Here is a 26,320-nt window from a genome sequence, read left to right as displayed (position 1 = left end):
TATCGTGATTTTTTTAATGGCAAATAAATGTAGTTTAAACGAAACGGTTTGCTTCCAGTTGGAGTTATCTTCAGATGAGTATTTGGACAATGCCCTGAACCTGACTAGATTCGGTACGAATTATGCGTTTGGCAAGCTGAGAGAACCTGTCAACAAAACTGATTGGATTAGCCACGGACGCCCTGCTATTGTCAATGCCTTCTATTCTTCTATCGAAAACTCTATTCGTAAGTATATATTCATTCTCCTTTTTCCTTAGACTGCGCTCTTATGTACTGTCTCTTGATTTTGATCATCTAGTATTACCTAATGTTTTGTTAAGGTGTTCCACCCGTTGAGGGTAGTTTTTTTTAGCAATGGCTCCTCGAGCCACCCTAAAAAAAACAAAAAAAACGTAAATACACATCAGGCGGTATTATGCGTTAGAGATAAAAAATGTTAGTTAAGCTTTTACTACCTGAAAATGAATCTTAGCATTCGTAACCTTTCTACTCCTGCCAAGGCCACATCCAGGGGGGTTTAGGGGTTTTGAACCTTCCCCCTCCGAAATGTTTGTCTGACTTGTAAAAACGTAACCCAAATGCATGTACACAGATTTTTTATGAGTTTTTCAAGGTTTATTTTTGTTACCCCCTCCCCTCCCCCCTTACGAAAATCCTCGATACGGCCATGACTCCTAGCTTTCTGTCTAATTCAATATAAGTGCTTCCATGAGTGGTTTTACCTAAGCTGAAGGCGTCACAGTCAACCGTCAAACTATGAAGGGTACACTTTTTTTCAGGGTAAACTTCCATCCAGCACGGTAATGTAATATGCAACCTGGAAACAAGCAAGAAAATCACCAGAGATACTCGTGCCAAAATTTAAAGTATGAATTCTAAAAAAAAAAAACAACTGACAAACAAAAACTATGGATTGCGAAATATTTCCCATTTGACATTGATCCTGGAGTAACAATTTTGCATTCAACCGAATAGTAACTTGTAATAATAAAATTGTGTAATTCTGTCATTTCTACATTCCATAATTTCCCAGAATTGAAGGGGAAATTCTGTAATTATGCAAAAATCAAAGAAAATTATGTATTTCCCTAATGTGTTCAGCCAGTTGGCAAGTAGTGACTTCGTCCGTGAAATAATAGCGTAATACGCCGTAATTTTACCGTAATTACACCGATCTTTCCGTAATCTTATCCATATTTCAATATCTGTTGGTAAAAATCGGTGGAATCCGTTGACTCCCATTCGAAACATTCGATAACTGACCCGAGCAAGGATTAAATCCAAAGAAATCAAACTACCATAGAATCAAACAAAGCCATTTTAAGTGAGCTTCATACTTCTTTTTTTTCGTCGGGCTGAATACACTCCACTCAAGCCAATTATATATATTCTGCCCACGGGAAATCAAAATCATTTCTAGTTTCTCAACGCAATTTTACCGATATTTATGAATATTTTATGAATAAATTAAGAAGAGCACCCATGATTGTAATGGTTGAAGTAAAGTAGGCTGAATCAAAGTTTGATTGTGACATTTGTGTGTTCTCCTTGCAATATTTTTACGATTCACTTTAAATATTGATACTTCTATAAAAAGTATAACATATAAATGTAAAAACATGCAATATGTAAAAATGTAAAAGAAACCACAAGTAGTATTATAGGCGCGTTATATAGAAGTGTTGAAGCAGTCACAAGCCAAATAAAAAATAAAATTAAGAATAATTGAGAATATTTTAGCCGAAGAGAAAGTCACTTGATGAGAATCGTAGTCGTTTTCTCAGGATCGACTTGAGTTCCCATTTTTACCTAAACTGCTTTAGCAATTGATTTCTCACTATTTTTGGCTAAATGACTATTAACCTTTGCGACTGACCTCCTAACCTTCTCTTTCTTTTGTTCAGATTAATCTTAGGGATATGTAATATTAATGTCCAAGGTGACCAGGGGGGGGGGGCAAGGACATTGTAACACTAAATGTTCTGGTTTTTAATTACAAATAGGCCGAACTAAGTGAAGTCTTACGCAGAGGGACAAGAAAAGGGCTATATTATTTTTATGGTAAAAAAATAATCTTGGTGTGTACGTTTTGGATGGAGTATAAATTTAGAATGCCTTTAAAACAGACTTCAACTATGTATACGGGTATACATAGTAACGAGTATGTAACGGGTAACTGAAGCCTAAAGTCAAACATATTATCTGGAGATGTTTTATGGTTTATACAGTCAGCTGGTTTCCAAAACCAAAGAGAATGTGTGTTTTTATTAATTTTTTTTTCATGCCTAAAGGCAAGCAAGTATGGCAAATATTCAGTACCTTTCATTAAAAGGTGTAAAATTTTATGTGTAGTTCGGCAAGTGCACCCTGTTTTGTCTTACGCCAGGGAGATAAACTTGAAATATGCAGGAAGTTTTTCTTGGGGGATAGAGAGGGGGATAGTAAGGGGGAAGGTGGGGCGGAGGGGTGGGAGTTGGGGAAAGGGGTAACATGTTGGTTCTCTGGTCCCTGCATAAGAGTATATTCAATGTTTTTTTCTGGTCTGTCCTCCGACAGGCTCTTTGCCTAGCCCAGCAATGTAAGAATAATTCTTCATTGGAGCTAATAAACGTATCCATTGTTCAAAATGTTCCTGAAATTCCTCTTCTGTGATGTCTGACAGAGTCCCCGTTGTTTTCTTATTTCATTTCAGCAACATCCGCAAAACGCTTTCCTTTCATGTCTCTTTTCACGTTTGGAGACAAAAGAAGTGGCAAGGGGTAAAATTGGATGAACAGAGTGGGTGGGACACAGTGGTCATACCATTTTTGACCAAAAACCAGCGCAAAGAAAAGGGGGCATGATCGGGAAAATTGTCGTGATGCGAAAATCAGTCCCAGACTGCCACAAATCTTGCCTTTTTCACCGGTAATTGTTGCTTAATCTTCTCAGAACTTCCAGATAAAAGGCCTGGATAACTGGCTGACCCAGTTGAACAAACTTTTTATAGGACGAGGCGAATTTGGAGTCTCCCATTGACTGGGTTGTTGCCTAGTTTCAGGATTATATCATTGCATCATGATTTATCAAAAGTTTGGATTATTTTGGAACTCTGACTTTTTCAAGCAGAGCATGGTTCCACGTAATTTTATTTTTGCTTGGCAGTTAGCACTCGAAGAACAAATTTTACCGCCACTTTTCACATTCTAAAATATTCAGTCATAATTCTTTGTGCTGACCTCTTAAGTCACTCTAGACTTCTCCGCAACTTCTTCAATGGTCCGCCATCGACTTCCCAGGGTGATTTCATGATTTTTTTTTTTACATTTTCGTCAGTTTGGGCTGACGAATGACACCCATTACATCATCCTTGTAGTTCATTTTTAACATTTCGAGGGTTTCTGTGGCCGTTTTCCCGAGCAGTAAAAAAAACTTTCGCAAAGTTCACGAAAATCAGCCATCATAAAAAAACGACGAGCATGCAAAGGAGCAATCACATTAATTTTTACTCAAACATAATACAATCTTCTGCAGTAACGGTAGTTGGAAAACTGACTTAAGAAAAGTAGCTCTATACGCTCCTATCAGTGAAAACCCAGTACTAAAGAAACTCTGCCCTCCACGCCATTAGTTCGGTTTCTTTTGGGTCCCACTTCGTTTGGCCATGAAATTTTTTTCAGCAAACACTAGACGGAATAAAGTTGAATAAAACAATCAACTTGAATCCTGTACCAGGCATTCAGCTACATGTATTCAGTGGATTTTTCTGGATTTTAGGAAAGCTGCATTACCTGCAATTATTTTAAAAACGTTAGCTAGCCTGTCTTTCCTCTACGACACCATTAGTGCTGTAAACGATTTGGCCAACTTGCGGGGTAACAAAACCGGCCACCTCTGCCTTTAAATCTAAAATATCTTCAACCAGGCGAACACAAATTCAAGAAACAAAAAACAAAACAAAATGAAATAAAAAATGGGAGGTCTGACATGGCACGTGTGTGGGGAGAGGTGGGGGAGATATAGATCCAACCTAACTCGAGATATTATGGTTTTTACGAGTGTTCCCAGCATTTATTAAATATTGTAATTTAGATTCCATGTGTTCAATAATAAAAAAAAAAAAAAATTCGTGATTTCCATGCATCATTTCCTTGTTTTTTTAGAGTTTCCGGCTGGTATCTTGCAAGGAGCATTTTTTGGAAAGAACCGCCCCACATATCTCAATTATGGAGCTATTGGCTGGGTTATTGGACATGAAATCACCCATGGTTTTGACGATCAGGTACATATAAATTAGCACATCAGTGCATGATTATATGCTTGTTTTTTTTTTTAAATAAAAATTGGCAGAAGGAACCCCCCCCCCCCCCCCAGCAATAATTTGTTAAATCCCACTAAGTTGAGATTTTCCACTCAAGGTTGCAGGGGATGTTACTAAGTCCTATCAGGGTATAGTAAAGAGTGACCCTTTTACTACAGTAAGCCAATTTTAAAAGCTCTAGTTGGGAAAGAGTATGTTATGTAGTCTCGATTATGCTCAATTACGTATGTCGTCTACACTCTTTGCCAATATATTTCTTCCATTATGACTGGGCTTTTCATATAGAGCTACTAAGCTTTTGAAAGCGAGTGGGTAAGAGCAGGATATGTATATCTCAATTATGTAGTCTATAATTCTTTCAAATGTTTTATTTCCATAAAGACTGGGCTTATCACAGCAAAAATTCTCTGGAAAAAAAACATTGCATTATTGAATATATACCAGAATAGGAAGATCTGTAGTCCTCGATAAGAGCTAATAAACCTATTTCAAGCAAAACAAAATGCGGAAAAATTCGCCCCTTTCGACTTGCTAAATTTCTAGGGTTTAATTAAAGCCTTGGGGTGTCCATATTCAGTCTCCATGTCACTATGCTGCTCTTCTGATCTCATGTTACTACTAATCTTACTACTTCTCAAAAAAAAATATTTTGGAAACATCGCAATTCAACGAATCGCTCTCATACCTTTAAGAGGCGTAGAATAATAACATTTAAATTTAAAATTTTCACAAGTAGATATTTTTAATAATCCTGTAATTTTAACAACATCCATCAATTATAGTTAATTAAATAAAGCATTGTCTTTATGCAATTTTTTTGACTTAATAAAGTGACGCTTGGGAAATCTTTTCTCAGACTCAATTTTTTCGATGATTGTCTTAGGATTGTTTTTAAGGTTTTCTTTTGGTATCGAAATTTAAATAAAAAACGCGTTTTCCTTGTTAAGACACAGCTGTTGTTTAGATTCGTTTATAAAGCCAAAATGTTTCTTTTATTTGTTTTCCGTTTTTGATTTGTTTAAACTATTTATTAAGACAAAGTCCTTGTTAAACAAGCATTAAAGTATAGTATAATGGAAAACAAACTAAATTATATAAAGTAAATAACGTATTCAGCGTAAATATTTAGTGTAAATATATTAGCATAAATGAAGGGCTATTAGTAAATAATATTCAAAATACGATAATATTTATTCTATTTATTTATGTAGTCAAAGCTAAGTCTTGGACTATCCGTCTTAAGCTTCTTTTTCAATCAACTCTCGCTTTTACTGTTATCATTCGAAAAACAACTAATATACTTTAAAGAAAATTTGTTCCTGTATTGGGGCCCCCCCCCCCTCCCGAAAAAAATGGAGAAAAGGCATTTTTATGTATTTAGCGAACGTTTTGTGTTTTGTCAAGCAATATCTGCTTTTACTAATTATTTTTTACTTTTATCTTACTACCCTTAGCCTCTTGCGAAAACGACTGTTTTTTTCCGATTTCAAAAAGCTAGACGCTTGATTAATTCCAGTAGAAGGGAATCAGTCTGTTTTCTGAATTAACATTACTCAAATATTTTCTTTGTCAATTCTTGTTTTTTTAATTTTAGTTTTGCTTTGTTTTAGGTCTGAGTCCTACCAATATTTTGTTTTATCTTCATTTTATTTTATGCTTATGGGTTTTTTTTTAGACACAATCTTTTTTTAACTTTGTATATAAAAATTATTTATATTTGTTCTCATCTTGCTGTAGACGCCTTGCCAATTACGTGAGTTAAGTATTAACCATCATTTTTATATTTCATCTCTTATTACATCGGTCTGATGAACTTAAACTTTGAACTTTTTTTTTTTGAGGTATCATATAGGTTCCAAAACCAGAAATTTTTTTTCCTAAACCTTAAAGAAAAATCCCCCTAAATTTATAACGGTAAATCCCAATTTTATAACAAAATCAATGTAACGTTATGCATACCCAAATGTCCATGCCACAGGAGGGCTTCCAATTTTCTGCTATTATCTTATTGGTCGGCTGCCTCCCTCAGAATACCAAGATTTTCTTAGTGAAGCATTAGGTTTCCATCTGCTTTTCGGGATTGCTGGTATATTATCCTCTGCAATCATTTATATTCAAGCAACTAAAACCCCTACAGCGATATTTTTAAAATTCAAATTGTGAATTTTAGAAATCTCCTGTGTGTTTGCTCTACCGTGGTATAGATGGATAAGTAGATAAGTGTATCCAAAGCCCGGTGGTGGTTCTAGCCTCTTGCGCCCGGGGTAAAATCTTGATTAGCACCCCCCCCCTATCTGCCAAAAAAGTTCAGGCCTAGTTATAACAAAACTTTATTTATTAAAGAAATTTTTAATTTATTTAAGTCTGACTTTTCTAGTCACTTCTGACTTTTTCCTAGTGGCTTTCCTAAATCCTCCCCTCCCTATCTGCCAAAAATTGTCAGGCCTAATTATAACTAAAACTTTATTTATTAAAGAAATTTTCAATTTATTTAAGTCTGACTTTTGTTACTTTAGTCTCTCCAAAATTATTAATTATCTCTTATCAATCATCTCGTTAGGAATGGTCATGAAGGGTGGAAAAAAAATTCGGGTTCAATTTCCCTTTACTTCTTGCCAACTGCACCCTCTAGTTTATTTTAATAAAAATAACATTTTAAAAATTACAAAATAATTATAACCGTTATCCTGTTAATTTGAAATTTTGTGCCCTTAAAATTCCTGCGCACGGTGCAAGTCCCTCCTCTGTCCCCCACTCCCCTAAAACCACCTCTGCCCAAGCCGAATGGTCATCACACAAATAGAATCTGAAAAGTTTTTTTCGTGTCCTCGAAAGGCTTAGCTTTCAATTGTTTGTTTCCACTATTCGCGACTAGCAGAAAGCTGCCAAACCACATTTGCGAGAAGAAAAGAGTTGACTAGAGTTGGAAAGTGAATCCATCTCGCTGGTCGAAAGTGTTTCTAGCTAGTAGTTTTTGGCGCTAAATTCATATTATTATGCTCATGACTTAATAAAACTTCCAGTTTTGACTTTTCTTCATGTTATAATCAGTTAATTCAAGAAATGAATAGCGTTTTTGTTAGCCTTTCAAGATAATGACTGATGTCAATTATTAATGCTGGTTTACACATAGAAATTGATTATGACATTGGAAGCGTGGTCAATTTTTAAATAACTTACTTTTTCGCTCGTTATTATCGGTATAATTTTTACTAGCCTGTCCTATGAGCCAGCTTTACTTTTTATTTTTTTTGCGACTAAGAAATTGATTATGACATTGGAAGCGTGGTTAATTTTTAAATAACTTACTTTTTCGCTCGTTATTATCGGTATAATTTTTACTAGCCTGTCCTATAAGCCAGCTTTACTTTTCATTTTTTTGTGACTAAGATTTTTTTTTTTTTTGCCTCTAAGACACTGCTTGTCCCAAGAAAAAGCCTTTAACTTCTGCGAGTTAATTAAACCTTAAGAATTCAATTTAACTTCTTGAGAGTAAGTAAGCTCAAACTTTTAGCACAGTATAGACTCTGTAAGCTGTCTTTATTTAAAGTCAAAACAGGTCTTTACCTCTGTACCTGTGTGTTGGTGGTACATCACCATTGTTTGTCTTATAGGGAAGGACATTCGGCCCAGACGGCAACTTACAGGACTGGTGGGAGCCCTCAACAAAAGATAATTACTTAGAGCGAGCCCAGTGTATGATTCAGCAATATGGTAATTTTTCATTCCCAGAGCTTAATATGAATGTCAACGGGAAAAATACTCAGGGTAAGTCGAAATGTTTCAATATTTCTAAAACAAACATAAAAGATTTTTCTTAATCTGGATGTGTGTCTACAGACAGTGAGCATGAGATAAGACTCTTGTGAAATTAGTAGCAAAGAAACTAAAATTAGCCAACCATAGGTTAATTTTGACCAGGGGCGTAGCTCCAGAATTTTTATTGAGGGAGAAAACAAGTTCCACACCCAGAGAGTCAAGGGGCATGGGCTATATAATAGCTTTTTTCAATTTATTGGGGGGCAACTGCCCCCCCCTGCCACCCTCAAACGACGCCACTGATTTTAACCATAAACAAAAAGTGAAGAAAACTTATAAAAAGTTTATATATATATATATATATATATATATATATATATATATATATATATTGACACCTTGACTAGTCCTCTATATATATATATATATATATATATATATATATATATATATATATATATATATATATATATATATATATATATATATATATATATATATATATATATATATATATATATATATATATATATATATATATATATATATATATATATATATATATATATATATATATATATATATATATATATATATATATATATATATATATATATATATATATATATATATATATATATATATATATATATATATATATATATACTTATTAAGGATTGAGATCAGTATTATTGCTTTACTTAATAATCGTATTACTAAATATAAATGTTTCCATTAATAAATAAAGAATAATTATTTCTTCCAAATCACCTAAAATAACTATTTGGTGTTTGACGCTAGTTTTTTTTTTATAATTATTAAGGATTGAGATCTGTATTATCGCTTTAATTAATAACTATTTCTTCTAAATAATCTAAAATAATTATTTGGTCTTCGACGGTATTTTTCTTCTTCTTACGTATTAAGGAATAAGGTCTGTATTTTAAGGGCATATTTTTGTGGCTGCATCACGTTAAAGTCAATCAAATGCTTTGACACTAAAACCTAAAATTAATGTTTTTAATATAAACTTAATATGCCACTAAAAATAGAAAGAGAGTATTTTAAAGAAAAAGGATGGCCCCAGATGCAGATGCGGATTACTCTTGCCCTAGATGTAACCTAGGTATTGATGATATGGCCCATATTCTCGCCGAGTGCCAGCAAATTTCTCTTTTAAGGGGACAGTATTTTGAGGGTGGTAACTTGGAGTTCCCGGGGATCATGCAGATGACTGTAAAAAGGACAATCAGGCAGGTATGTAAATATGTAAATGAAGCGTTGACATCAATGAGGGAAACTTGATATTTATGTTATTTTTCTTGTGGTATGTATTTAAGAATAGTGTGCTGCATGGACTATTTTTTTGGCTTATAATAAATCTATTATTATTATTGTTATTATGATAGGGAGTTCAAATTAGGCTATAAGGAGGGCTTGAGCCTTGTGAGCTAGCTGATCCAGAACACTAGCCCATACCTCCTAAGTTAGAGTTTCTTGATATTTACCAAGTGGGAACAGAGATCGAACTACCTCGTTGCAGTAAATTAAAGACTAGAAAATCGTTAAGGAGCGATGGGCATAGCATTTGGAGAATGTATTAAACCGTGACATAGTTGCGGAAATGACATAGAAAATAAAGGAAAACTATCTGCAATTTGAAAGTGAAAAAAGGTTTATTTTACTAGACGGAATTTGAGACGTTACTAAGAGGATTGAAAAATAATTAATTAGGTGCTGATAGCGTAAAAGGTAAATGGGATTTAGAAACATGGTGGTTAGGAACTAAGAAATAAGATATTGAAGATTAAGAATATGATTTTTTTATATCGGTGAAATACTTGGTGATATTCACAAAAACTCAAACTAAGCTTCTTTATAAGAATAGTGATAAGAGTGAGTCTGCTAATTACAGAGGTTTTTTGATCATTTCTGTAGGGATTAAATCGGTTAGCATGACGACACTCACTAGACTAAGAGAGGCTGTAGGTAAAGTTGTAAGAAAAGAACAGTGTCTTCAGTTTCAGTGTCTTCAGTTAGTCTTCAGTTTATAATTATGAACAGGCATTTGATTCAGCTGATTGAAAAGTTTTGGTGACTTTTATGTATAAGAAAGTTGTTATTGTGGTTAAAACAGGAGGTGAGGTTAGTAGCTGTTGATGTGGATTCAGTAATTAAACAAGGCTCTGTCCTATTCCCGTTCGTATGGATTATTTGGATAGACTTTGTTCAGAAGAATACAGCAAAGGCTAGGAAAGAATTTGGTATCAAAATGGAAGGTAAGACTCTCCTAAACTTAGATTAATCAGATAATTTGAGGGTCTATTTAGAAACTTTTAAGTCACTAAGTGAATTGTCGGAATCTTTGACGGTTCAGTGTATGGTGATAGGTTTGAAAATAAATATTAATAAAACTAAGCCGCTAAAAATGGGAATAAGTAAAGGTTAAGAGGTGATGTTGGGTAAGGAGAAGATCGATCTAGTGGAGAGCTTCACTTACATAGGTAGTATTGTTAGTAAGGACGGCGGCTGCAATGTTACAGTCAGCATAACAAAAATAAAACATTCCAGTGTTCGAACCTTTTTAATAGTCGAAAGTGGTTGGAAGGCAACTAACGCCCCTCTCACGCCGACCATTTCCCCAAACAAATTCAATCAGAATTTTAAGATAGACATTATGTTGAACGTAGTTGAAAGTTCTGGAAATTAGGTCTTTGCCAGCGTTGTCGTAGAAACTTCAAAAAGGACTCATTCGATTGTGGATTTATTAATATAAGAGCTGGTGCCCTTATTAATAATCAAAAGTGATCCTAGGGCGAATGCCCCCCCCCACGCCCTGAATTTCCCCAAACACTTCCGATCAACATTTTGGTATAGCCATTTTGTTGAACGTAGTTGAAGAGTGCGGAAATTATGTTTTTGAGTATGACAACCCCTCACAGCCCTCAGGACTCATGTTGTAAGTTATACCCTGGGGACATATATTGTTTTTATAGAAAGTCTTGTCATAAAAACTTCAAAAAGGACCTTTTCGATTGGAAATTGACAGGGCAATTGCCCTTTTTAATAGTCGAAAGTAATCAAACGGAGAATTGCCTCCCCCCCCCTCCCCAAGCCCATCATTTCCCCAAACATTTCTGATCAACATTTTGATATGGCCATTTTGTTCAACGTAGTTGAAGGGTCTGGAAATTATGTCATTTAGGGTAACAACCCTCCCACCATAGCCCTGAGGACAAGGGTCGTAAGTTGTGTCCTTGGGACATATAAGGTTTTTATAGAAAGTTTTGTCGTAGCTGCTTCAAAAAAGGCTCATTCGATTGGGAATTGAGAGACTAGTGCCTTTTTTATTAGTCGAACGTGATCAGAGGACGCATTTTGATATAGCCATTTTGTTCAGCCCATCAGAAAGGTCTGGAAATTATGTCTGTGAGGATAACAAATTCCCGTAGCCCTAAGGGCAAGGGTTGTAAGTTATGCCCTGGGGACATATGAGGTTCTATAGAAAGTGTGGTCATATAAACTTCGGAGGGGGCTCATTGCATCAGTAATCAGAAGCTCTAGTGCTCTTTTTAAGAGTCAACGTGATCAGACGGCAGCTATCCCCTCCAGCCAACACACACATCGTTTTGTCCCGAAATGCGTCTAACAAAAATTTTGAGATAGCCATTCTATTTAAAATAGTATAAATAACATATAACAAGGCTTTTGGGGTTGAAACAAACCCCAGAGATTAGGGGCAAGGGTTGTAAGTTATGCCCAGGGGGTATTTAAGGGTTTTTGGAAGGGGTGGTTTTTTTTTTTTTTTTTTTTTTATTTAAAAACGGGTTACAAAAAATAAATAAACAAAAATCTCATTTAAAAAAACACAATCCAATGCATTACTGCATGCCGGACAAAACCCGAAAAAAAAGAAAAACACTTTAAAAAAAAATATATAATATTTTCTATTAATATCATTTATTTCCTCGGACCCTAATATAACCCAAAAAGGGTCCAACCCAAAAACAAATAAATATCTTCTCTCGCCTCCAACAACTTCAGAAGGTTGAACAACTTCAGAAGAGGCTCAGTCTTTCTCCCTGAAAAAGACTATGTCAATATAAAACGAACAGAAATTAATCAAACAAACTTGTTGCACAAAATAAGTTTTTCAAAAAAAGTAAAGAACTCCATTAAACCAAAAATGAAAAAAAAATAGAATCAAATAATCTACCAAGCATACAACTACCGCAAATCAGTATCAATAAATAAATGAAACCCAAAACAAACAGAAATTAAAATAAGTCAAACTCAAAACTAGCCGAAATTAATCTTAGTAGGGATATAAACCCTATGCTTTCTAAAAGCTAGAATATAATTTGTAATTTACTGAAAAAAATTCAAATGAGTTTACTGAAAAAATGTGCATTGTCACTTTAATGTACATATACTGATATTAATTCCTTAGAATCTTAATTAATTTTTATTTCTTAAAGTTATAAGAGTGAAAACATTTAATAGATTTTTTACAGTGAAGAAAAAAATTATATTCTAGCTTTTAGAAAGCATAGGGTTTATAACCCTACTTTTATTAATTTCTGCCCGTTTTGAGTATGACTTATTTTAATTCTTGTTTGTTTTGGGTTTCATTTATTTATTGATACTGATTTGTGGTAGTTGTATGCTTGGTAGATTATTTGATTCTATTTTTTTTTTTCATTTTTGGTTTAATGGAGTTCTTTACTTTTTTTGAAAAAGTTATTTTGAGCAAACAGTTTTTTTGATTAATCTTAATAAACATCCCAGGGAAATAAACAATACATACGTTCTTTACTATCTCCGCTTACTTTTCACACAAATTTTCTTTTTCTAGGTGAAAACATTGCAGACAACGGGGGTATTAAGGAAGCATATCGTGCTTATGAAAAATGGTCGAGAAGACAAAACCCCGAATCCAATGGATGGGACATTGAAAAATCACTTCCAGGCTTCTCAAAATACAAGTAAATATAGATTACAGTTTAAAGATTTTATGAACCTCCATACAGTAGTACTTAGCATAAACACTGTAGGTGGATTTTTAAACTGTAGTATTTAAAAAATATCGAGGAGCTATTCTACCTGACACTTTTGTAAAAAAAAAAAAAAAAAAAAAAAAAAAATATTTTTCACGTTTAATTGGTAACTACCAAAAAAATAATTATTTGAAAAAAAATGCATTAAAAGTTAAATGCGTTTTTTAAATTTCATAATTATTAGCGATTAAGACGTAGCTCTGAGAATAATGACAGCATATCTGAGGACCGCAGTTCAAAGGTCTCAGCAGAAATATTTGCATTTTTCCTTGTTTTCACTGGCTGCTTTTTCCATTATTGTCATGAAATAAAAATACCCTAAAGACAAAACTAAAAAAACGTTTTTTTTTTTTTTTTGTTCTTTATTGTTGCTGGGATTCTTTTTTTTTATGACTAAAACAAGTTCCTTCCTTTTGCTGCAAAGCAACGCTTTGTATTATCGTCTTTTTTTTCCTTATTAAAAACTTAATAAACTGCTTATCCCCCGGGCAATTCAGTGTTTCAAATGCCAAGGTTTTGGCCACATGGCCTCAAATTGCCGCAGAGGCAGAAGATGTCTACTTTGTAGTGGACAACACACCCTTGATGAATGCCCCCAATCTAAAAAAGTAAAGGAAGATCAGGTACTTAAGTGCCCTAACTGCAATGGTAACCATGCTGCTAATGCCAAGGAGTGCCCAGTATTCATAGAGAAGAAAGCAATTGTAAGTTACTCTTTCACCAATAATGTCCCCATGAGGACTGCTGCTGAGGTCTTGAAGAAAGTACTTCCTAAACATACAGAACACATCCCCATAGTGCACAAACACTCTTCACCTCAAATGACTCCTAATCAACCTCCAGTTGAAGAATTTAACATGAGATACATGGCCATGTTTAAGGTATTGCAAAGTAAATCTAACTCATGCTACTACATCTATATGTGAAGTGGTTTCTAAGTTAGCACCAAGACCCTTTCAAAATGCAGTCTGCAACCTAAATCAGTCAGTGGAAAACGTAAATAGAGAAGGTCCACTCCTTCTCTCAATGTTAGCAGATACCAGCAGTCCGGACCTAAACAGCCTAATTAAGTCAGTTGATAACAAAATAAGTAGCCTAAAGAAGACAGTTGAAAACCTAAGTAGAGAAGCTTCATCCCTTCCCACAATGTCAGCAGATAATAGCAGCCCTGGCAAGGCAGAGAGGAAACGTAAAGGAAAGGAGTCTGTACCTAGCTCAGAAGGTGCTACAATCCAACCTAGAGCCAGACCTAGGTTGGCTCCTTCTCAGACAATTGACTAGCTATCTCTCCATTGTTTTCCCTTGAGTTTAGCATGGTTGAATAAGCACAAACTCATTAAGTAAATTGGTTAAGACTACTTGTTTGGTTCCCTAAATTCATTTTGTTATTTAATTTTTTTTCCGGACGTTTCCTTTTTTAAAGTTGCCTTATTTTACTATAATTTGACCTAGGTGACAGGTTAAACGTATTATTTATTATAATTGACTTGTATAAATTTTGTATTTTGCTGTTTGATAAGGTATTTGCATCATTATAGTTCCTGTTCCTAATTGATGGCAGGTGATGATGGGGATTAACCCCTAATTTAAACAAGATAAATGGTAGATGTTCTATATTTTTCAATCTTGATGGCCTTGATTCCCCTCCCATAATTTCTTATTTTTGAGTTATCATTTTTCTATTTTATTTGTTTTATTATCCTCATCTATCTTTGTATTTTTTATCTGATTAATTTTAAATATATGGAGGTATGTAATAGGCCACAATGTAAAAATGTATTATTTATTATAATTGTGTTGTGTAGGTATTTTAATTGCTGTATGACTAAGCACAGATGCATCATTTTGATTCTTATTTTGCAATGCAGGTAGTTGCTGCAGGTGAATTATCCCCTACCAATAGCAAGATAAGTGATGCATGATCAGGTTCAGTGAATATTGACCAAAGTGACACCCAACCAAGCTAGTGATTACACAATTAACAGAACAACTCAGTGATACAAACGGATATGATCTAGCGGTTAAATGTGTCAAACCCCAAACAACATCAACAACAAACCTTAATAGAACTCGAGCCTGAATTTTAATTAAAACTTAACAAGCTTCTGGTTAAACAAAAAAATATAGAAAGTGAAGGATATGGTAGGAGTACACTTGTATACTGGGGGCACAGGAAGGGGTAGCTGCTCCGTAAAGCTCAATTTTTTCTAATATAATTAAAAATATTTCGGAAATGTGGCAAAATAGTGTTTTATAGAGTTTGTGCCACATCTAAAAAGACAATATCCCGCCTCGTTATAGTAAAATACTGGTTATGCAATTATGCAGTTTAACGCCTTTTTTTCCTTATTAAAGCCTGAATAGAACTCGAGCCAGAATTTCATTAAAAAACTAAGCAAGCTTCTTATTAAACAAAAAGAAAGATAAAAAAGGAACGATATGATAGGAGTACAATTGTACACCCAGGGCACAAGAAGGAGTAGCTACTCCCTATAGTTCAATTTTTTCTAAGCTATTGACCAATATGTCAAAATGTTAAAAAATGCAGCTTAAAAGTGTCTGATAGTGTTTATATCACATCTTAAAAACCAACATCTTCATAGTAAAGTCCTGGTTATGTTAATAGGTAGATGTAATTAGAAGGTGTTTAAGTTCGCCAGCAGCTATAGATTTTCAGGCATCAATTGTACAACTAAGCAATATTTCGACTGGTTCTTTTCCATTTAATCATCACGCTTGATTGAATTTAAATTACCTGCCATGTTTAAATTCTTTTGGTGCATGATTTAGCAATAAAATTAAACTGCCCTGATGATGACACGACAGAGGAAATTTGCCTAATTACTCAGTTGATGCTTGACAATCTTGACCATTGATGATTGATGCTTGAAAATTTGATCCAATTCATGAATTGATGCTTGACAGTCCATTGCTATAGGTGAGCTTAGATACTTTAGTCTACTTATGTCAAATCATAAGGATGGCCGGAAAAACTATCGAACGGTTAAATTTGACTTCAAAATAATTATTTGAAAATTCCGCGCTCGTTGTTTACTTGTACCTTTAGAAACTGAATAAGAAGTAATTGAAGCGTGGGACATCATGAATGATGTAAGCTTTTATAGCCTTCCCACTTCAGGTAGAGCCTTTGAAAGATGTATGTGAAATTACTGAGAGTGTTAGAACAAAACAACTTTTTTTGCCTGAAAAGCTTAGACTTGTTACTTCAATATCGTACATTTTTGTCCTTTTTCATAATTAAAGATAAATATTAAAAAAAAATCCCTGCTGTTGCGAGAATTGAACCCAGTGATTCCCCGGTGAGGAGCCGAAGCTTCCAACCCTGGACGATCTTTTCATTGCTATTATTATAGACTTTACCGTTCCATACAAATTAAATAATGTGAAGTAATAATTAAACACATGTTATATATGCTAAAGCTATGAAAAGATCACCGTGTGTTTCTGTTGGTTCAGGCTTGGTAGCAGCGCTGATGGTCAGTTTCTATATTTCTATATATATTTACTTCTTTACCGTATATAAATATCATGCGTCTAATTATTGTTTAAATTATTTGGTTTGTAGTTTTTGCATATTTTTTGCTTTCAAAGGGCCAGGGAACTTGAAAAAAGAAAAAAATGCATTCAAATGAACAAAAAATTCGAAAGGATGCTATAAAGTTGTGCATTAAAATGCTCCTGTGTTATTTTAGATTTTACCATTTAGAACTTCAAAAATGTATTGCTGCTGAATTTTGCTGATTAGTTCATCTTCGTCTAGGTTATTGATCCCGCAAAAATTTAATTGTCATATTTTGTCTCAAACAGGGGAAAGGCTTTGATCCCAGAGTCTTTAACATTGATGACTCGCTGCTAGAGTGTGTTCAAATCAAACTCACTGATAAAAATATTCTAAGTTAAACGAATTATCATCAACAATATTAATTTATTTTTGATTTTCAGCACTAAGCAGTTGTTTTGGATTGGTGCTGCAAATGTTTGGTGCTCTAAGAGCCGGCCAGAAAGCTTGAAGCTTCGAATATTAACTGGAGCCCATTCGCCTGCTCCATTTAGAGTCAGGGGTCCTTTTGCCAACCTGCCAGAATTCAGTAATGACTTCAACTGCCCTCTTGGCTCACCAATGAATCCAGAAAAGAAATGTGCAGTATGGTAGCACTGATTAAGCTTTTAGTTCCTGTACAAATTGTTCTGTTTTTTGTACGCGCGTATTCGTAAAAAAAAACCTTAAGTCGGGTCACAAGATTCTGCCTGAATTTTAATTAAAAGAGACTGTTTTTTATATAAAATAAATTATTACATTACTACTGGTGGAAACACATGGTGCCCTTTTACATTAATAGTTAGTAATATTTAAATGGAAACGATTAATCTATGTGCAAAGTTCCTGCTCCTTTTACGCTGCTACTAGAGCAGCAGATCTTTATCTCCTCTTCTTGTTAACGTCTTCGTTCGAAATTTGAGATCATAATAGTGCTTGATTTTACAGTTTCACCGTTTGTCTGGTAAAAAAAAAATTATTAACTGAATCTTTCATCTTATTTATATCTGGGACCCGTCTTAATTCCATATAGCTTTAATCTACAAAGTACCTACGGTGAATATCCTGCTGCTAAGAAATTATGACTTTTGTAGTCCATTTGCATAATTCACTAAAATTCAAATATATAACTGAATTTTGTATACCGTTAAAAGATTAGAAATCGTCTGCATCGAGCTGTTAGTATTTATTTGTTCTAGATGTGCTTCCTGTCCACTCCACTGTACTCAAACAAATGACGCCCATTCATAAAAATGTGAGAGGATTTTTTATTTTTATTATTTTTTTTTTTTTTCAATTTTCTCTTTAATAAAGATGCAAAAGGGCATTTTGCAAAGCCTATGGGGAAATGCCTCTCCCCTTCTCCCCGATTAACACCACTGGCAAATAAAAAGGAAGAGTCAAATTACTTATCATTTTCAAAATTCCACTTGTGTTTAACAACGTTCTATTTTCATACCTCACAGTTGATTATGCCCCGCCTAGCCATTTTGAGAACTGCTCTTCATTCTCGCCTATCGGAGAACTTTTCAATGACCATGTCGTTTCGTTTAGTCGAACTTTTTGTCATGCGGTAGGCCAACGGATTGACCTTTGCTTAGAGATATCTAATTGGGTTCGATCCCGGCTGCACTACCGATAAAAGGGCCTTCGGAGTCGAGAAGTGTCGTAAACCAATGAATAGACATATTCAAATGCTTTATTTTTCACGCGGTACGCTAAGGTGGCTTGATATCAAATTTCCTAAGTTTTGTCGTCTACGTTCTAGCAATCACTAGGTAGTTTGGAATGTTTTCAATATTTCAGCAGTATTCCAATCTGGATTTTGATATGTCTAAAATGGTTTTTACCTATTCAAATTACCATAATTCTTATACAAATATATCAGATAAACATAGATAAGCGTTGGCAGCTAGCCAAAGCTGCTAACCAATCATTGCAAAATAACTATCCTGTTCCCAATTGGAGAGCGTTTTGGTGATATTCTTGATAGATACAAAGTATCTAGCTAACTTATGAGAGTAGAAACTGGTACTAGTGTTGGGGAAAAATCACCAACGACATCTGCCATTTGGCGTTTCTTGGCTTTTTTTCAAAGTTAACAATTGTATTTTTTTTTCAGAAACTAAGATCAGACATTTATTACTACACCAATTTCCAAATTATTCTGATTAAACTAATTATACCTTATTGTTACACTAAAAAAGGCCAGGGAAAACGTTTTTTCCGACACTTGTGCCACTTTTTCACTCTTACAAGTCACCCACACTCTTTAGTGAATTCAATCTCTTTACTTCTCAGGTCTGAGAAGGATCAACTACTTGGAATACCAACAACATCAGAGCCCTAGTGTGTTAAGGAAAATCCGTTTTTCATTATTGGGAGAGTAAAGTGTTCATATTTTGGTCACAAAAAAACTGGGATTTTAATCTTTATTATTTTTAATGAACGAGAAGCAAAATAATAGTACACCTATGGTACAATTTTAACACTGTAACTTCTATTTTTAAATGAAAAGTTTCACTTTCTTTCATACAATTTTTTTTCGATAGAGACGTTAAACTCTCTCACTTGTGCTCTTGGGATTGATTTGAATATTTAGTATTTTTTTTTTTATATATGCATTGAAGCAATGTCAATTTCTTCCTTTGAAAATGAACTAAATTATTTGAACGTCTTAATTATAACAAGAAACTAAATAAATTAGCTGTCCAAATTTATACCGCATTCTCTGCAATGCTAATTCATACATTATGATTTTGGAAAGCTGCCATTGTTTAATAACTTTAATGAATTTCTTTAAGGTTAAAATACTTGTAATTTGCCAAAAAAAGCTCGCAAACAAATGAAACGTCTCTTCAGAAGATAGTGTGTTTGTTTTTCTTATTACGTTTGACCAGCACCGCCCCCTCCCCTAACAATATTTATCCTTTCGAAAATTGGTCGTAAAAATGCAGGTAGAAAAACCTTATTTGAGACCTTAGACAAAATCCACGAGAGGTAAACTCTTTCTTCCTCATTCTTTTGCTGCCACTTGCCCCCCCCCCTAACAAAAAATCCTTTGGCCCCTTCCCCCTCGAAACAAAGATCCTAGGTCCTGTAAATAATTCGATAAACAAACTTTAATTGTTATTCTAATTTTGTAACATACTTTTATTTCTGTGAGTAGACACTAGAAAAATAAACTTAAAAAAAAAAAATTAGGTCCCAAACTTATGCTTCCCAGTACTTATTTCCAGTAGTCCCTTCCACTACTTCCAGCGCACTGGAGTGTATAAAGTACATGGTAGGCGCTGCAATAATACAAGTCGACTTTCGATCCAATGTTTCTGTGGAAATTCCAAATCATTGAGCAAAATTTCAAATATGTCCCAAAAACAATTTCTGCTACTTATGATTTCCCATTATATGCCATTAGTGAAGCATTTAAAGCAAGAACATGAATATGTAACATATTTATGTTAATAGATTGTTCATGTTATGAATAGAGATTATTTAATTTACTTTTATTTTAGCCATGAAAATTATGCTTCCTTAATGCATATATCGCATTACAGTTATTCTCATTTCAGTCGGCCTTTATGAGAGAAAGACAATACTCATAGACGCAAAGCCAAGTGCTCCAGTGAAATTTATTAGAAACTAATCAGAATTTATCTTTAATAAGATTACACTTTGAATTGTAATATTATTACTCTTTGAAGAAGTGTTGTTAAGTTCTAACCATTTTCTTTGGCATGAATTTCCATTCTTTCTACGATCAATTTGAAAATGAATTTATAGTTTTCTTCCTCTCTTGGAAGTTGGCCTTCAATTTTTCTAGATATTATTACTTACGCTCTTTGCCCCTAATGGAAAATGAATAAAGCTGTATATATGAAGTAAAGTCTATTTTGTAATTACGGTATTTAGTACATAATGAAGTGTATTTAAAAGTTTGTTTCTCTGTAAAAGTCGAAAGAACTGCTGTATTTAATTCGTGTTGTAAAGTGCCTTAAGAGTGTACTGTTTGACTTCTTTGGTATTTTAATTAAAATGTTTGACGTTATTTTATACTTGGATCTACGTTAACGGTAGGGTCAGATAATAGATGTATTATTTTATGATAGACCAGAGACACCGCGTGTTTTGGTGAGCTCCTTGCACTTTTTATGCCACCAGCAAGATTTCTTAAAATCAATGAAGGAAACAAGACTGGTAATTTAGGTTTAATTCTCTACTATACTACTGCTACTACTACAACTCAGTTCAGCACCAAGCTGCCTGAGGCCAATACAGCTTCGCACGCTCCTCCTCCGTCTCAATCTGTTCAAAGCTTCCCTGTTTACACATTGCTAAGAAACCCCAATTTTCTTTAAATATTTTATTGAGACCTCTTCTAGCCCCATTCGTGGCCAACCTGCTTTTCGTTTTACCCAAGATGGTTGGCTGAAAGGCACGAACTTTGGCAATCTGCCATCTTCCCTTTTACAGGGTAAAATCTAATATTATTGGTAGATGTTTAGGGCTGTTTGCCTGCTCACATATTGCTATCCCTTTTCTATATTAAATAATTATTAAATTATCTTGCGGCTAACTTTTGATCGAGATCTGAGGATGGCTGAGACCTTGTTAATACCTGAATGGGAAGATGTCACCGCTGCAGCATTGCTTTGGGGCGAGTGGAGAGGCTTCGTCGACGCCCTATGCGCCACCAATGGCGCAGGAGGAACTAAGTTCTAAGTAAGTAATTAAATTATTAATCAATTAAGTTCTCAATAAATTAATTAATTAATAACTCTTAAAAAAGTCTTTTTTGTTTCCAAAATTTTCTTTGTTTTAAATTTCCATTTTTTAAGGTTTAGTTTGGAAATTATTCACTGTTTTCTGCGTCTTCTCGAAGGTGACCTTCAATCTCAGTCCTGAATTGTAATTACTGGTCCTGAATTACAAAGTTTGTTTCTCTGTAAAAGTCGAAAGAACTGCTGTATTTAATTCGTGTTTTAAAGTGCCTTAAGAGTGTACTGTTTGACTTCTTTGGTATTTTAATTAAAATATTTGACGTTATTTTATACTTGGATCTACGCTAACGGTAAGGTCTGATCATAGATGTATTATTTTATACCTGAATGGTTAATACCTTAATGGGAAGATGTCACCGCTGCAGCATTGCTTTGGGGCGAGTGGAGAGGCTTCGTCGACGCCCTATGCGCCACCAATGGCGCAGGAGGAACTAAGTTCTAAGTAAGTAATTAAATTATTAATCAATTAAGTTCTCATTAAATTAATTAATTAATAACTCTTATAAAAGTCTTTTTTTTTGTTTCCAAAATTTTCTTTGTTTTAAATTTCCATTTTTTAAGATTTAGTTTAAAAATTATTCACTGTTTTCTGTGTCTTCTCGAAGGTGACCTTCGATCTCAGTCCTGAATTGTAATTACTGAATAGATTTCTTCTTGTAGATATTGTAAGTTAGGTTTTTTGCCCTAAACGAAAAGTGACACCAGTCACACCCATGAATTGAATTTCATTTTATAATTATGTAATTCAGTATATAATGAAGTGAACTTAAAACTTTTTGTCTGTAAAACTCAAAAGGGTTGCTTTAAGGTACCTTAAGACTGCACTTTTTTGACCCGTTTGGTATTTTCATTACCAAGACTGTAGGTGGTTTTACCGGTATGCCAGAGTTAAGCATTAGAAACAGAAGATTAGATTTGTTATCCAGCTTACTTATCCGACAAGCCGATTACTTATCCTTAGCGTTTCATGAGAGGTAAATGACGTCAAAGATTAGTGTAATTACTGATTGAAACTGCCTGGATTAGCTTTCAAATAAGTTAGACCTGCTAACCCTGGGATAGGAAGGATTACCGAGGATAAGGTGAAGTCTTATATAAACAAAAGTTCAATCTTTTCAAAAATGGAAAAATATGTCAAATTATACAAAGAGAACAAAAAGAGACAGTAATTGTGAAATGCGGTAGACCTTAGAGAGTTTGTAAATCAGGAATCTTTACAGTGGAGTAGGCTTGATTAATGTTGTTGTTCGCCTAGTTGCGTATAGAAATTCATTTGTCGGACAAGGAATACTCGGACAAACTCTGTATTCTTTGGTAAAAATGACTTGAATATTGGTGTTTTTTCCAAGTTTAGATTTCCATGTTATAGACAGTACAAGCCTTTCGGTCTCTAAGGCCAGCATACTGGAAACATTCCTCCATTTAACCCTCCTTAAAATTTCTATTTTGCCTTCCTTCCACATTATCCTCTTGGATCTTAGGTTAAGACTCGTTCATTTTAAAAACCTTATCGATATGGTAGACAATCTGTACCTTCAATTTGAAATTAATGACGATAACAACGTTTCATTCATGGCTATTGTTGGTATGGCGACATTTATAGTGTTTTTGACGACAAAAAGCCCTTTTCTTAAATGATCTCGTATTTGTTCCTGACCTAAGAGGAGTTGAAGTAGCAATCTCGTTTGTATCTTGGTATGTTTTGGCACACTCTTGGGGAAATGCAAAGACTATTGAGAGGCGTAGATATATTGACCGTCAGCTCCATGACATTTAATTAAGCCGTGCTGATCCTTCTGGTTATTGTTAAAGCAGTAGCAGTAACATGGTAAAGAGGGAACCAATGTCCATGATAGCCGAAAAAAATAGCTTATAAAGAAACTGTCTGATGACAACTATTTTACATTAAACACTGTTTTACAGATAGTAACTTTAATTCAGATTCCACTGAATAATAATTTGTAACTACGAGATGAATTTTTTTTTGTTGTTGTTGTGAAAAGAAGCTGAAACTCCCCAAAATATTAAGGTTAGTTGAAATAGACAATGCAGCCCTAAAATCATCGTTTTGAATGAACATAGCTGGTGCTATCTCCAACTAACGAAATGGATCAAGCCCCAGTAATGTGCTGTTGACTACCATTTTTTGCCAAAAAAAAAACATTAAACTTAATGCTGAAGCATGGAAGTTCTCCGATAGCTGATCAGTTTGTCATGGTCTAAAAAATTTGGCAGTTGATTCGCCGTTCTTTATCTTGGAAGCCGATAAAACAATTTTTTAGCATAATAACACTGTTGTGTCTCCTTTTTTTCTTCTTTTTTTTTTTGTCGAAGAACTGTGTTTAGAGTTTTAGTGATACTAAAAGAACCAATAACTGTCGAAGAGGATTCAAAGGGAGATAATAGATTAACAAAAAATAAATTCTAATAAATAGATATCATCCCAAAAATAATGAGAAACTGGACAGCTTATTTATCAACAAAACATAAACTTATTAAATTATTTTCTACAAGTCGCCAATAGAGAGTTGAAATAAGTTGTGACAGCTCCTTTGAGATTTTCGTTAGTTTCAAAGCCACCCCCCCCCCCCACAATCACTCAGAGGCAAGTGGTGACAATATAGTGGGTACTCCACTATATTACAGCTGATAGGCTGCACAATCACTGTGTAAGATAAGCTTTGTCATAAATCATGAGAATTCCACAAGTCAGCACACCTTTTCTTCTTTTCTGGATAGCTCTTTATAGGTACCGTAGTTTCATAATAAGAATATGCATTAATTTTTGTTCCTGACAATATAAACTCCCCAAGCAATACACGTTTTTGGAAAAGAAAAAACTATTTTTATATAATCTTGTAGCTATTAAGCGTTTGGTTAGATACTTTGAGCTTAACTGGGAGATTCCTGCGAATCCGGTGATCTGATTGTCAGAAGGTGATTATACAGAAAGTATTATTTATATTGTACATTGCTTATAAAATCGTTTTTTTTAATGTTCACTTTTAAACAAGTCCAGTGAAGTCAAGGATTTCAATCCGGGTCTATCTGTGACTGCAAACGATCGCAGAAAGCGTAGTCAGTTGAATGTCTTTGGAAGATCTATTTAAATGTGTGCTCAATTTGACCTGGAACGAAAGATAAAAGAAATGCTACGAGTTCTAGAAATGAAGTTACCTCTACCATGCGAGTGCTGCAAAGATTAAATGATCGAATTTCAGGGAGAAGAAACGAAATTTAGACCTAGCCACTAGATTCAGGATGCTGATTGACCAGTTAATCAGGTGTTTTTCTTGATATCTATAGCGATGGGTCCAAAGCACATGATTATAGTTCATTTTGAGGTACATTAGTCATACCAAAGAAGAAAGTCACTGCATAATACAAGCTACCTAAATAAACATCAGTTTTTCACGTGGAAGCTATACCAAAAAAGAAATCAGGGGCGTATATCAAAGAAAATCAGAAATAATATCCTAATGTATTAATCTGCTCTGATCCAAAGAGTGCCCTAGAGTTTAGAAGCCATTATCAACACAATTAGAGGGGGGACCTGGTCAAGAGAAGCAGGGAGCTACTGTAGAGAATAAGTCAAGGTGCCTGTGGGACGTTAGGTTGTTTTGAAGTGGGTTCCAGCTCCTGTTGATCTGCATGACAATGAAGTAGGTGACCAAGCTTCAGAAATGGCACATCTTGGTGGCTTTTTTACAAAATGTGGGACACATTTTCAGATTATGATGATTGAGGAGGTTATAAAAAAGCAGTAGCAGTACTATTTCGAGAAAAATAGCAACCTCTCTGAAAATTGGTTTACAATGCAAACAACCAGAAAGAAGTCGGAAGTGATGCTTTACAGAAAGCTAACAAGGAGAGAAAGAAGCATAGCTTTTCGTTTAAGGTCCCGGCATGCAGATACGCAATCATATTTTGCAAAAATTTCAATGAGAGGAAAGGACTTGTGTTCATAGTAGCAGCAAAGAGACAGTTAAAAGCGGTTAAAAGAGACAAAAGTAGTTATTGGATTATATTAAGTTAACATGCCTCTGAGACGATCCATTTAAGGAACAAAAAAAAAAACTGTCTCAGTAAATCTTCTTTTTTTGGAGGGGGGGGGGGGGTTCTCAAGTGATTAGCTGAATATTACAGTCACACGCTTAGTTGATGAAAATACTGGGAAAAACTGGTTGTGATAAGAACAAATATTTAAAGCTAGTAACTGACACTCGAAGCTTTGGGAATTGTTAAATTCCCAGCTTAGCAAGTTAATATCAGAAGAAATGCAATAGGTTTCACTAAGTGCCTTTGATCGCAATTCAATAATTGCAATTGGCTATTGAACAACAAAAATGAAAAAAAAAAGTCAATTGCAGTAGCTTTTTGAAGGCAGAGCTGCGTTCATGGGCGCCCAGAAGGGGGGGCAGGGGGGGGGGCGGCCGCCCCCTGGCTGAATTACGTTGCCTTACATTTTTTTTTGAGATTTCTATTATATATAGCATTGAAAGTGCCGATTAGACCAGGTAAATAAGACATTTGCTTCCCAAGAGATCGTCATAAGCTGAAAAAGTTTAAGTACGTTTTGGGGATTTCAAATAAGAGCCCTGTAAGTTTGAGGCAAATTCTGACTTCTGCTAAAGTTTTAAAGGTCAAAAAATGCGCGAAATGTTCTTAATTTTTTTAGTTTTAGTTTTTAATCTTCATTTTAGGTATATAGGCCTATATTCTCGTTTAAATTTACAGAAATAGGGTTGCGTGGTGTTCAGGGCTTCTAGTATCCCCGCATTTTTGGGGATTTCCCCGAAATCTCTGTGGCTCCCCGAAAAAAATATTGTTCCTCGAAAATCACCCATTCACGTTACCACCCC

At 34.5% G+C, this 26,320-nt stretch overlaps 1 protein-coding gene across 1 annotated transcript in view; it reads left to right on the top strand.

Annotated features, from left to right (window-relative positions):
* LOC148949555 (neprilysin-2-like) overlaps nucleotides 1-20,725 on the top strand; it is an 80,428-nt gene extending 59,703 nt beyond the window's left edge. The window contains exons 9-13 of the mRNA XM_089092725.1: nucleotides 59-227; nucleotides 4,145-4,263; nucleotides 7,917-8,070; nucleotides 12,917-13,046; nucleotides 17,082-20,725. Of these exons, the coding sequence (XP_088948851.1) occupies nucleotides 59-227; nucleotides 4,145-4,263; nucleotides 7,917-8,070; nucleotides 12,917-13,046; nucleotides 17,082-17,292 (783 nt within the window). The 3' untranslated portion in view covers nucleotides 17,293-20,725. The remainder of the gene's footprint in view (nucleotides 1-58; nucleotides 228-4,144; nucleotides 4,264-7,916; nucleotides 8,071-12,916; nucleotides 13,047-17,081) is intronic.
* The last annotated feature ends 5,595 nt before the right edge of the window (nucleotides 20,726-26,320 follow it).

This window comes from Artemia sp. Qi Xiang Cuo, chromosome 8 (assembly GCF_049724085.1).
Source record: "Artemia sp. Qi Xiang Cuo chromosome 8, ASM4972408v1, whole genome shotgun sequence".
Classification (NCBI taxonomy): Eukaryota; Metazoa; Arthropoda; class Branchiopoda; order Anostraca; family Artemiidae; genus Artemia; species Artemia sp. Qi Xiang Cuo.
This window is presented reverse-complemented; position numbering and strand designations above follow the sequence as displayed.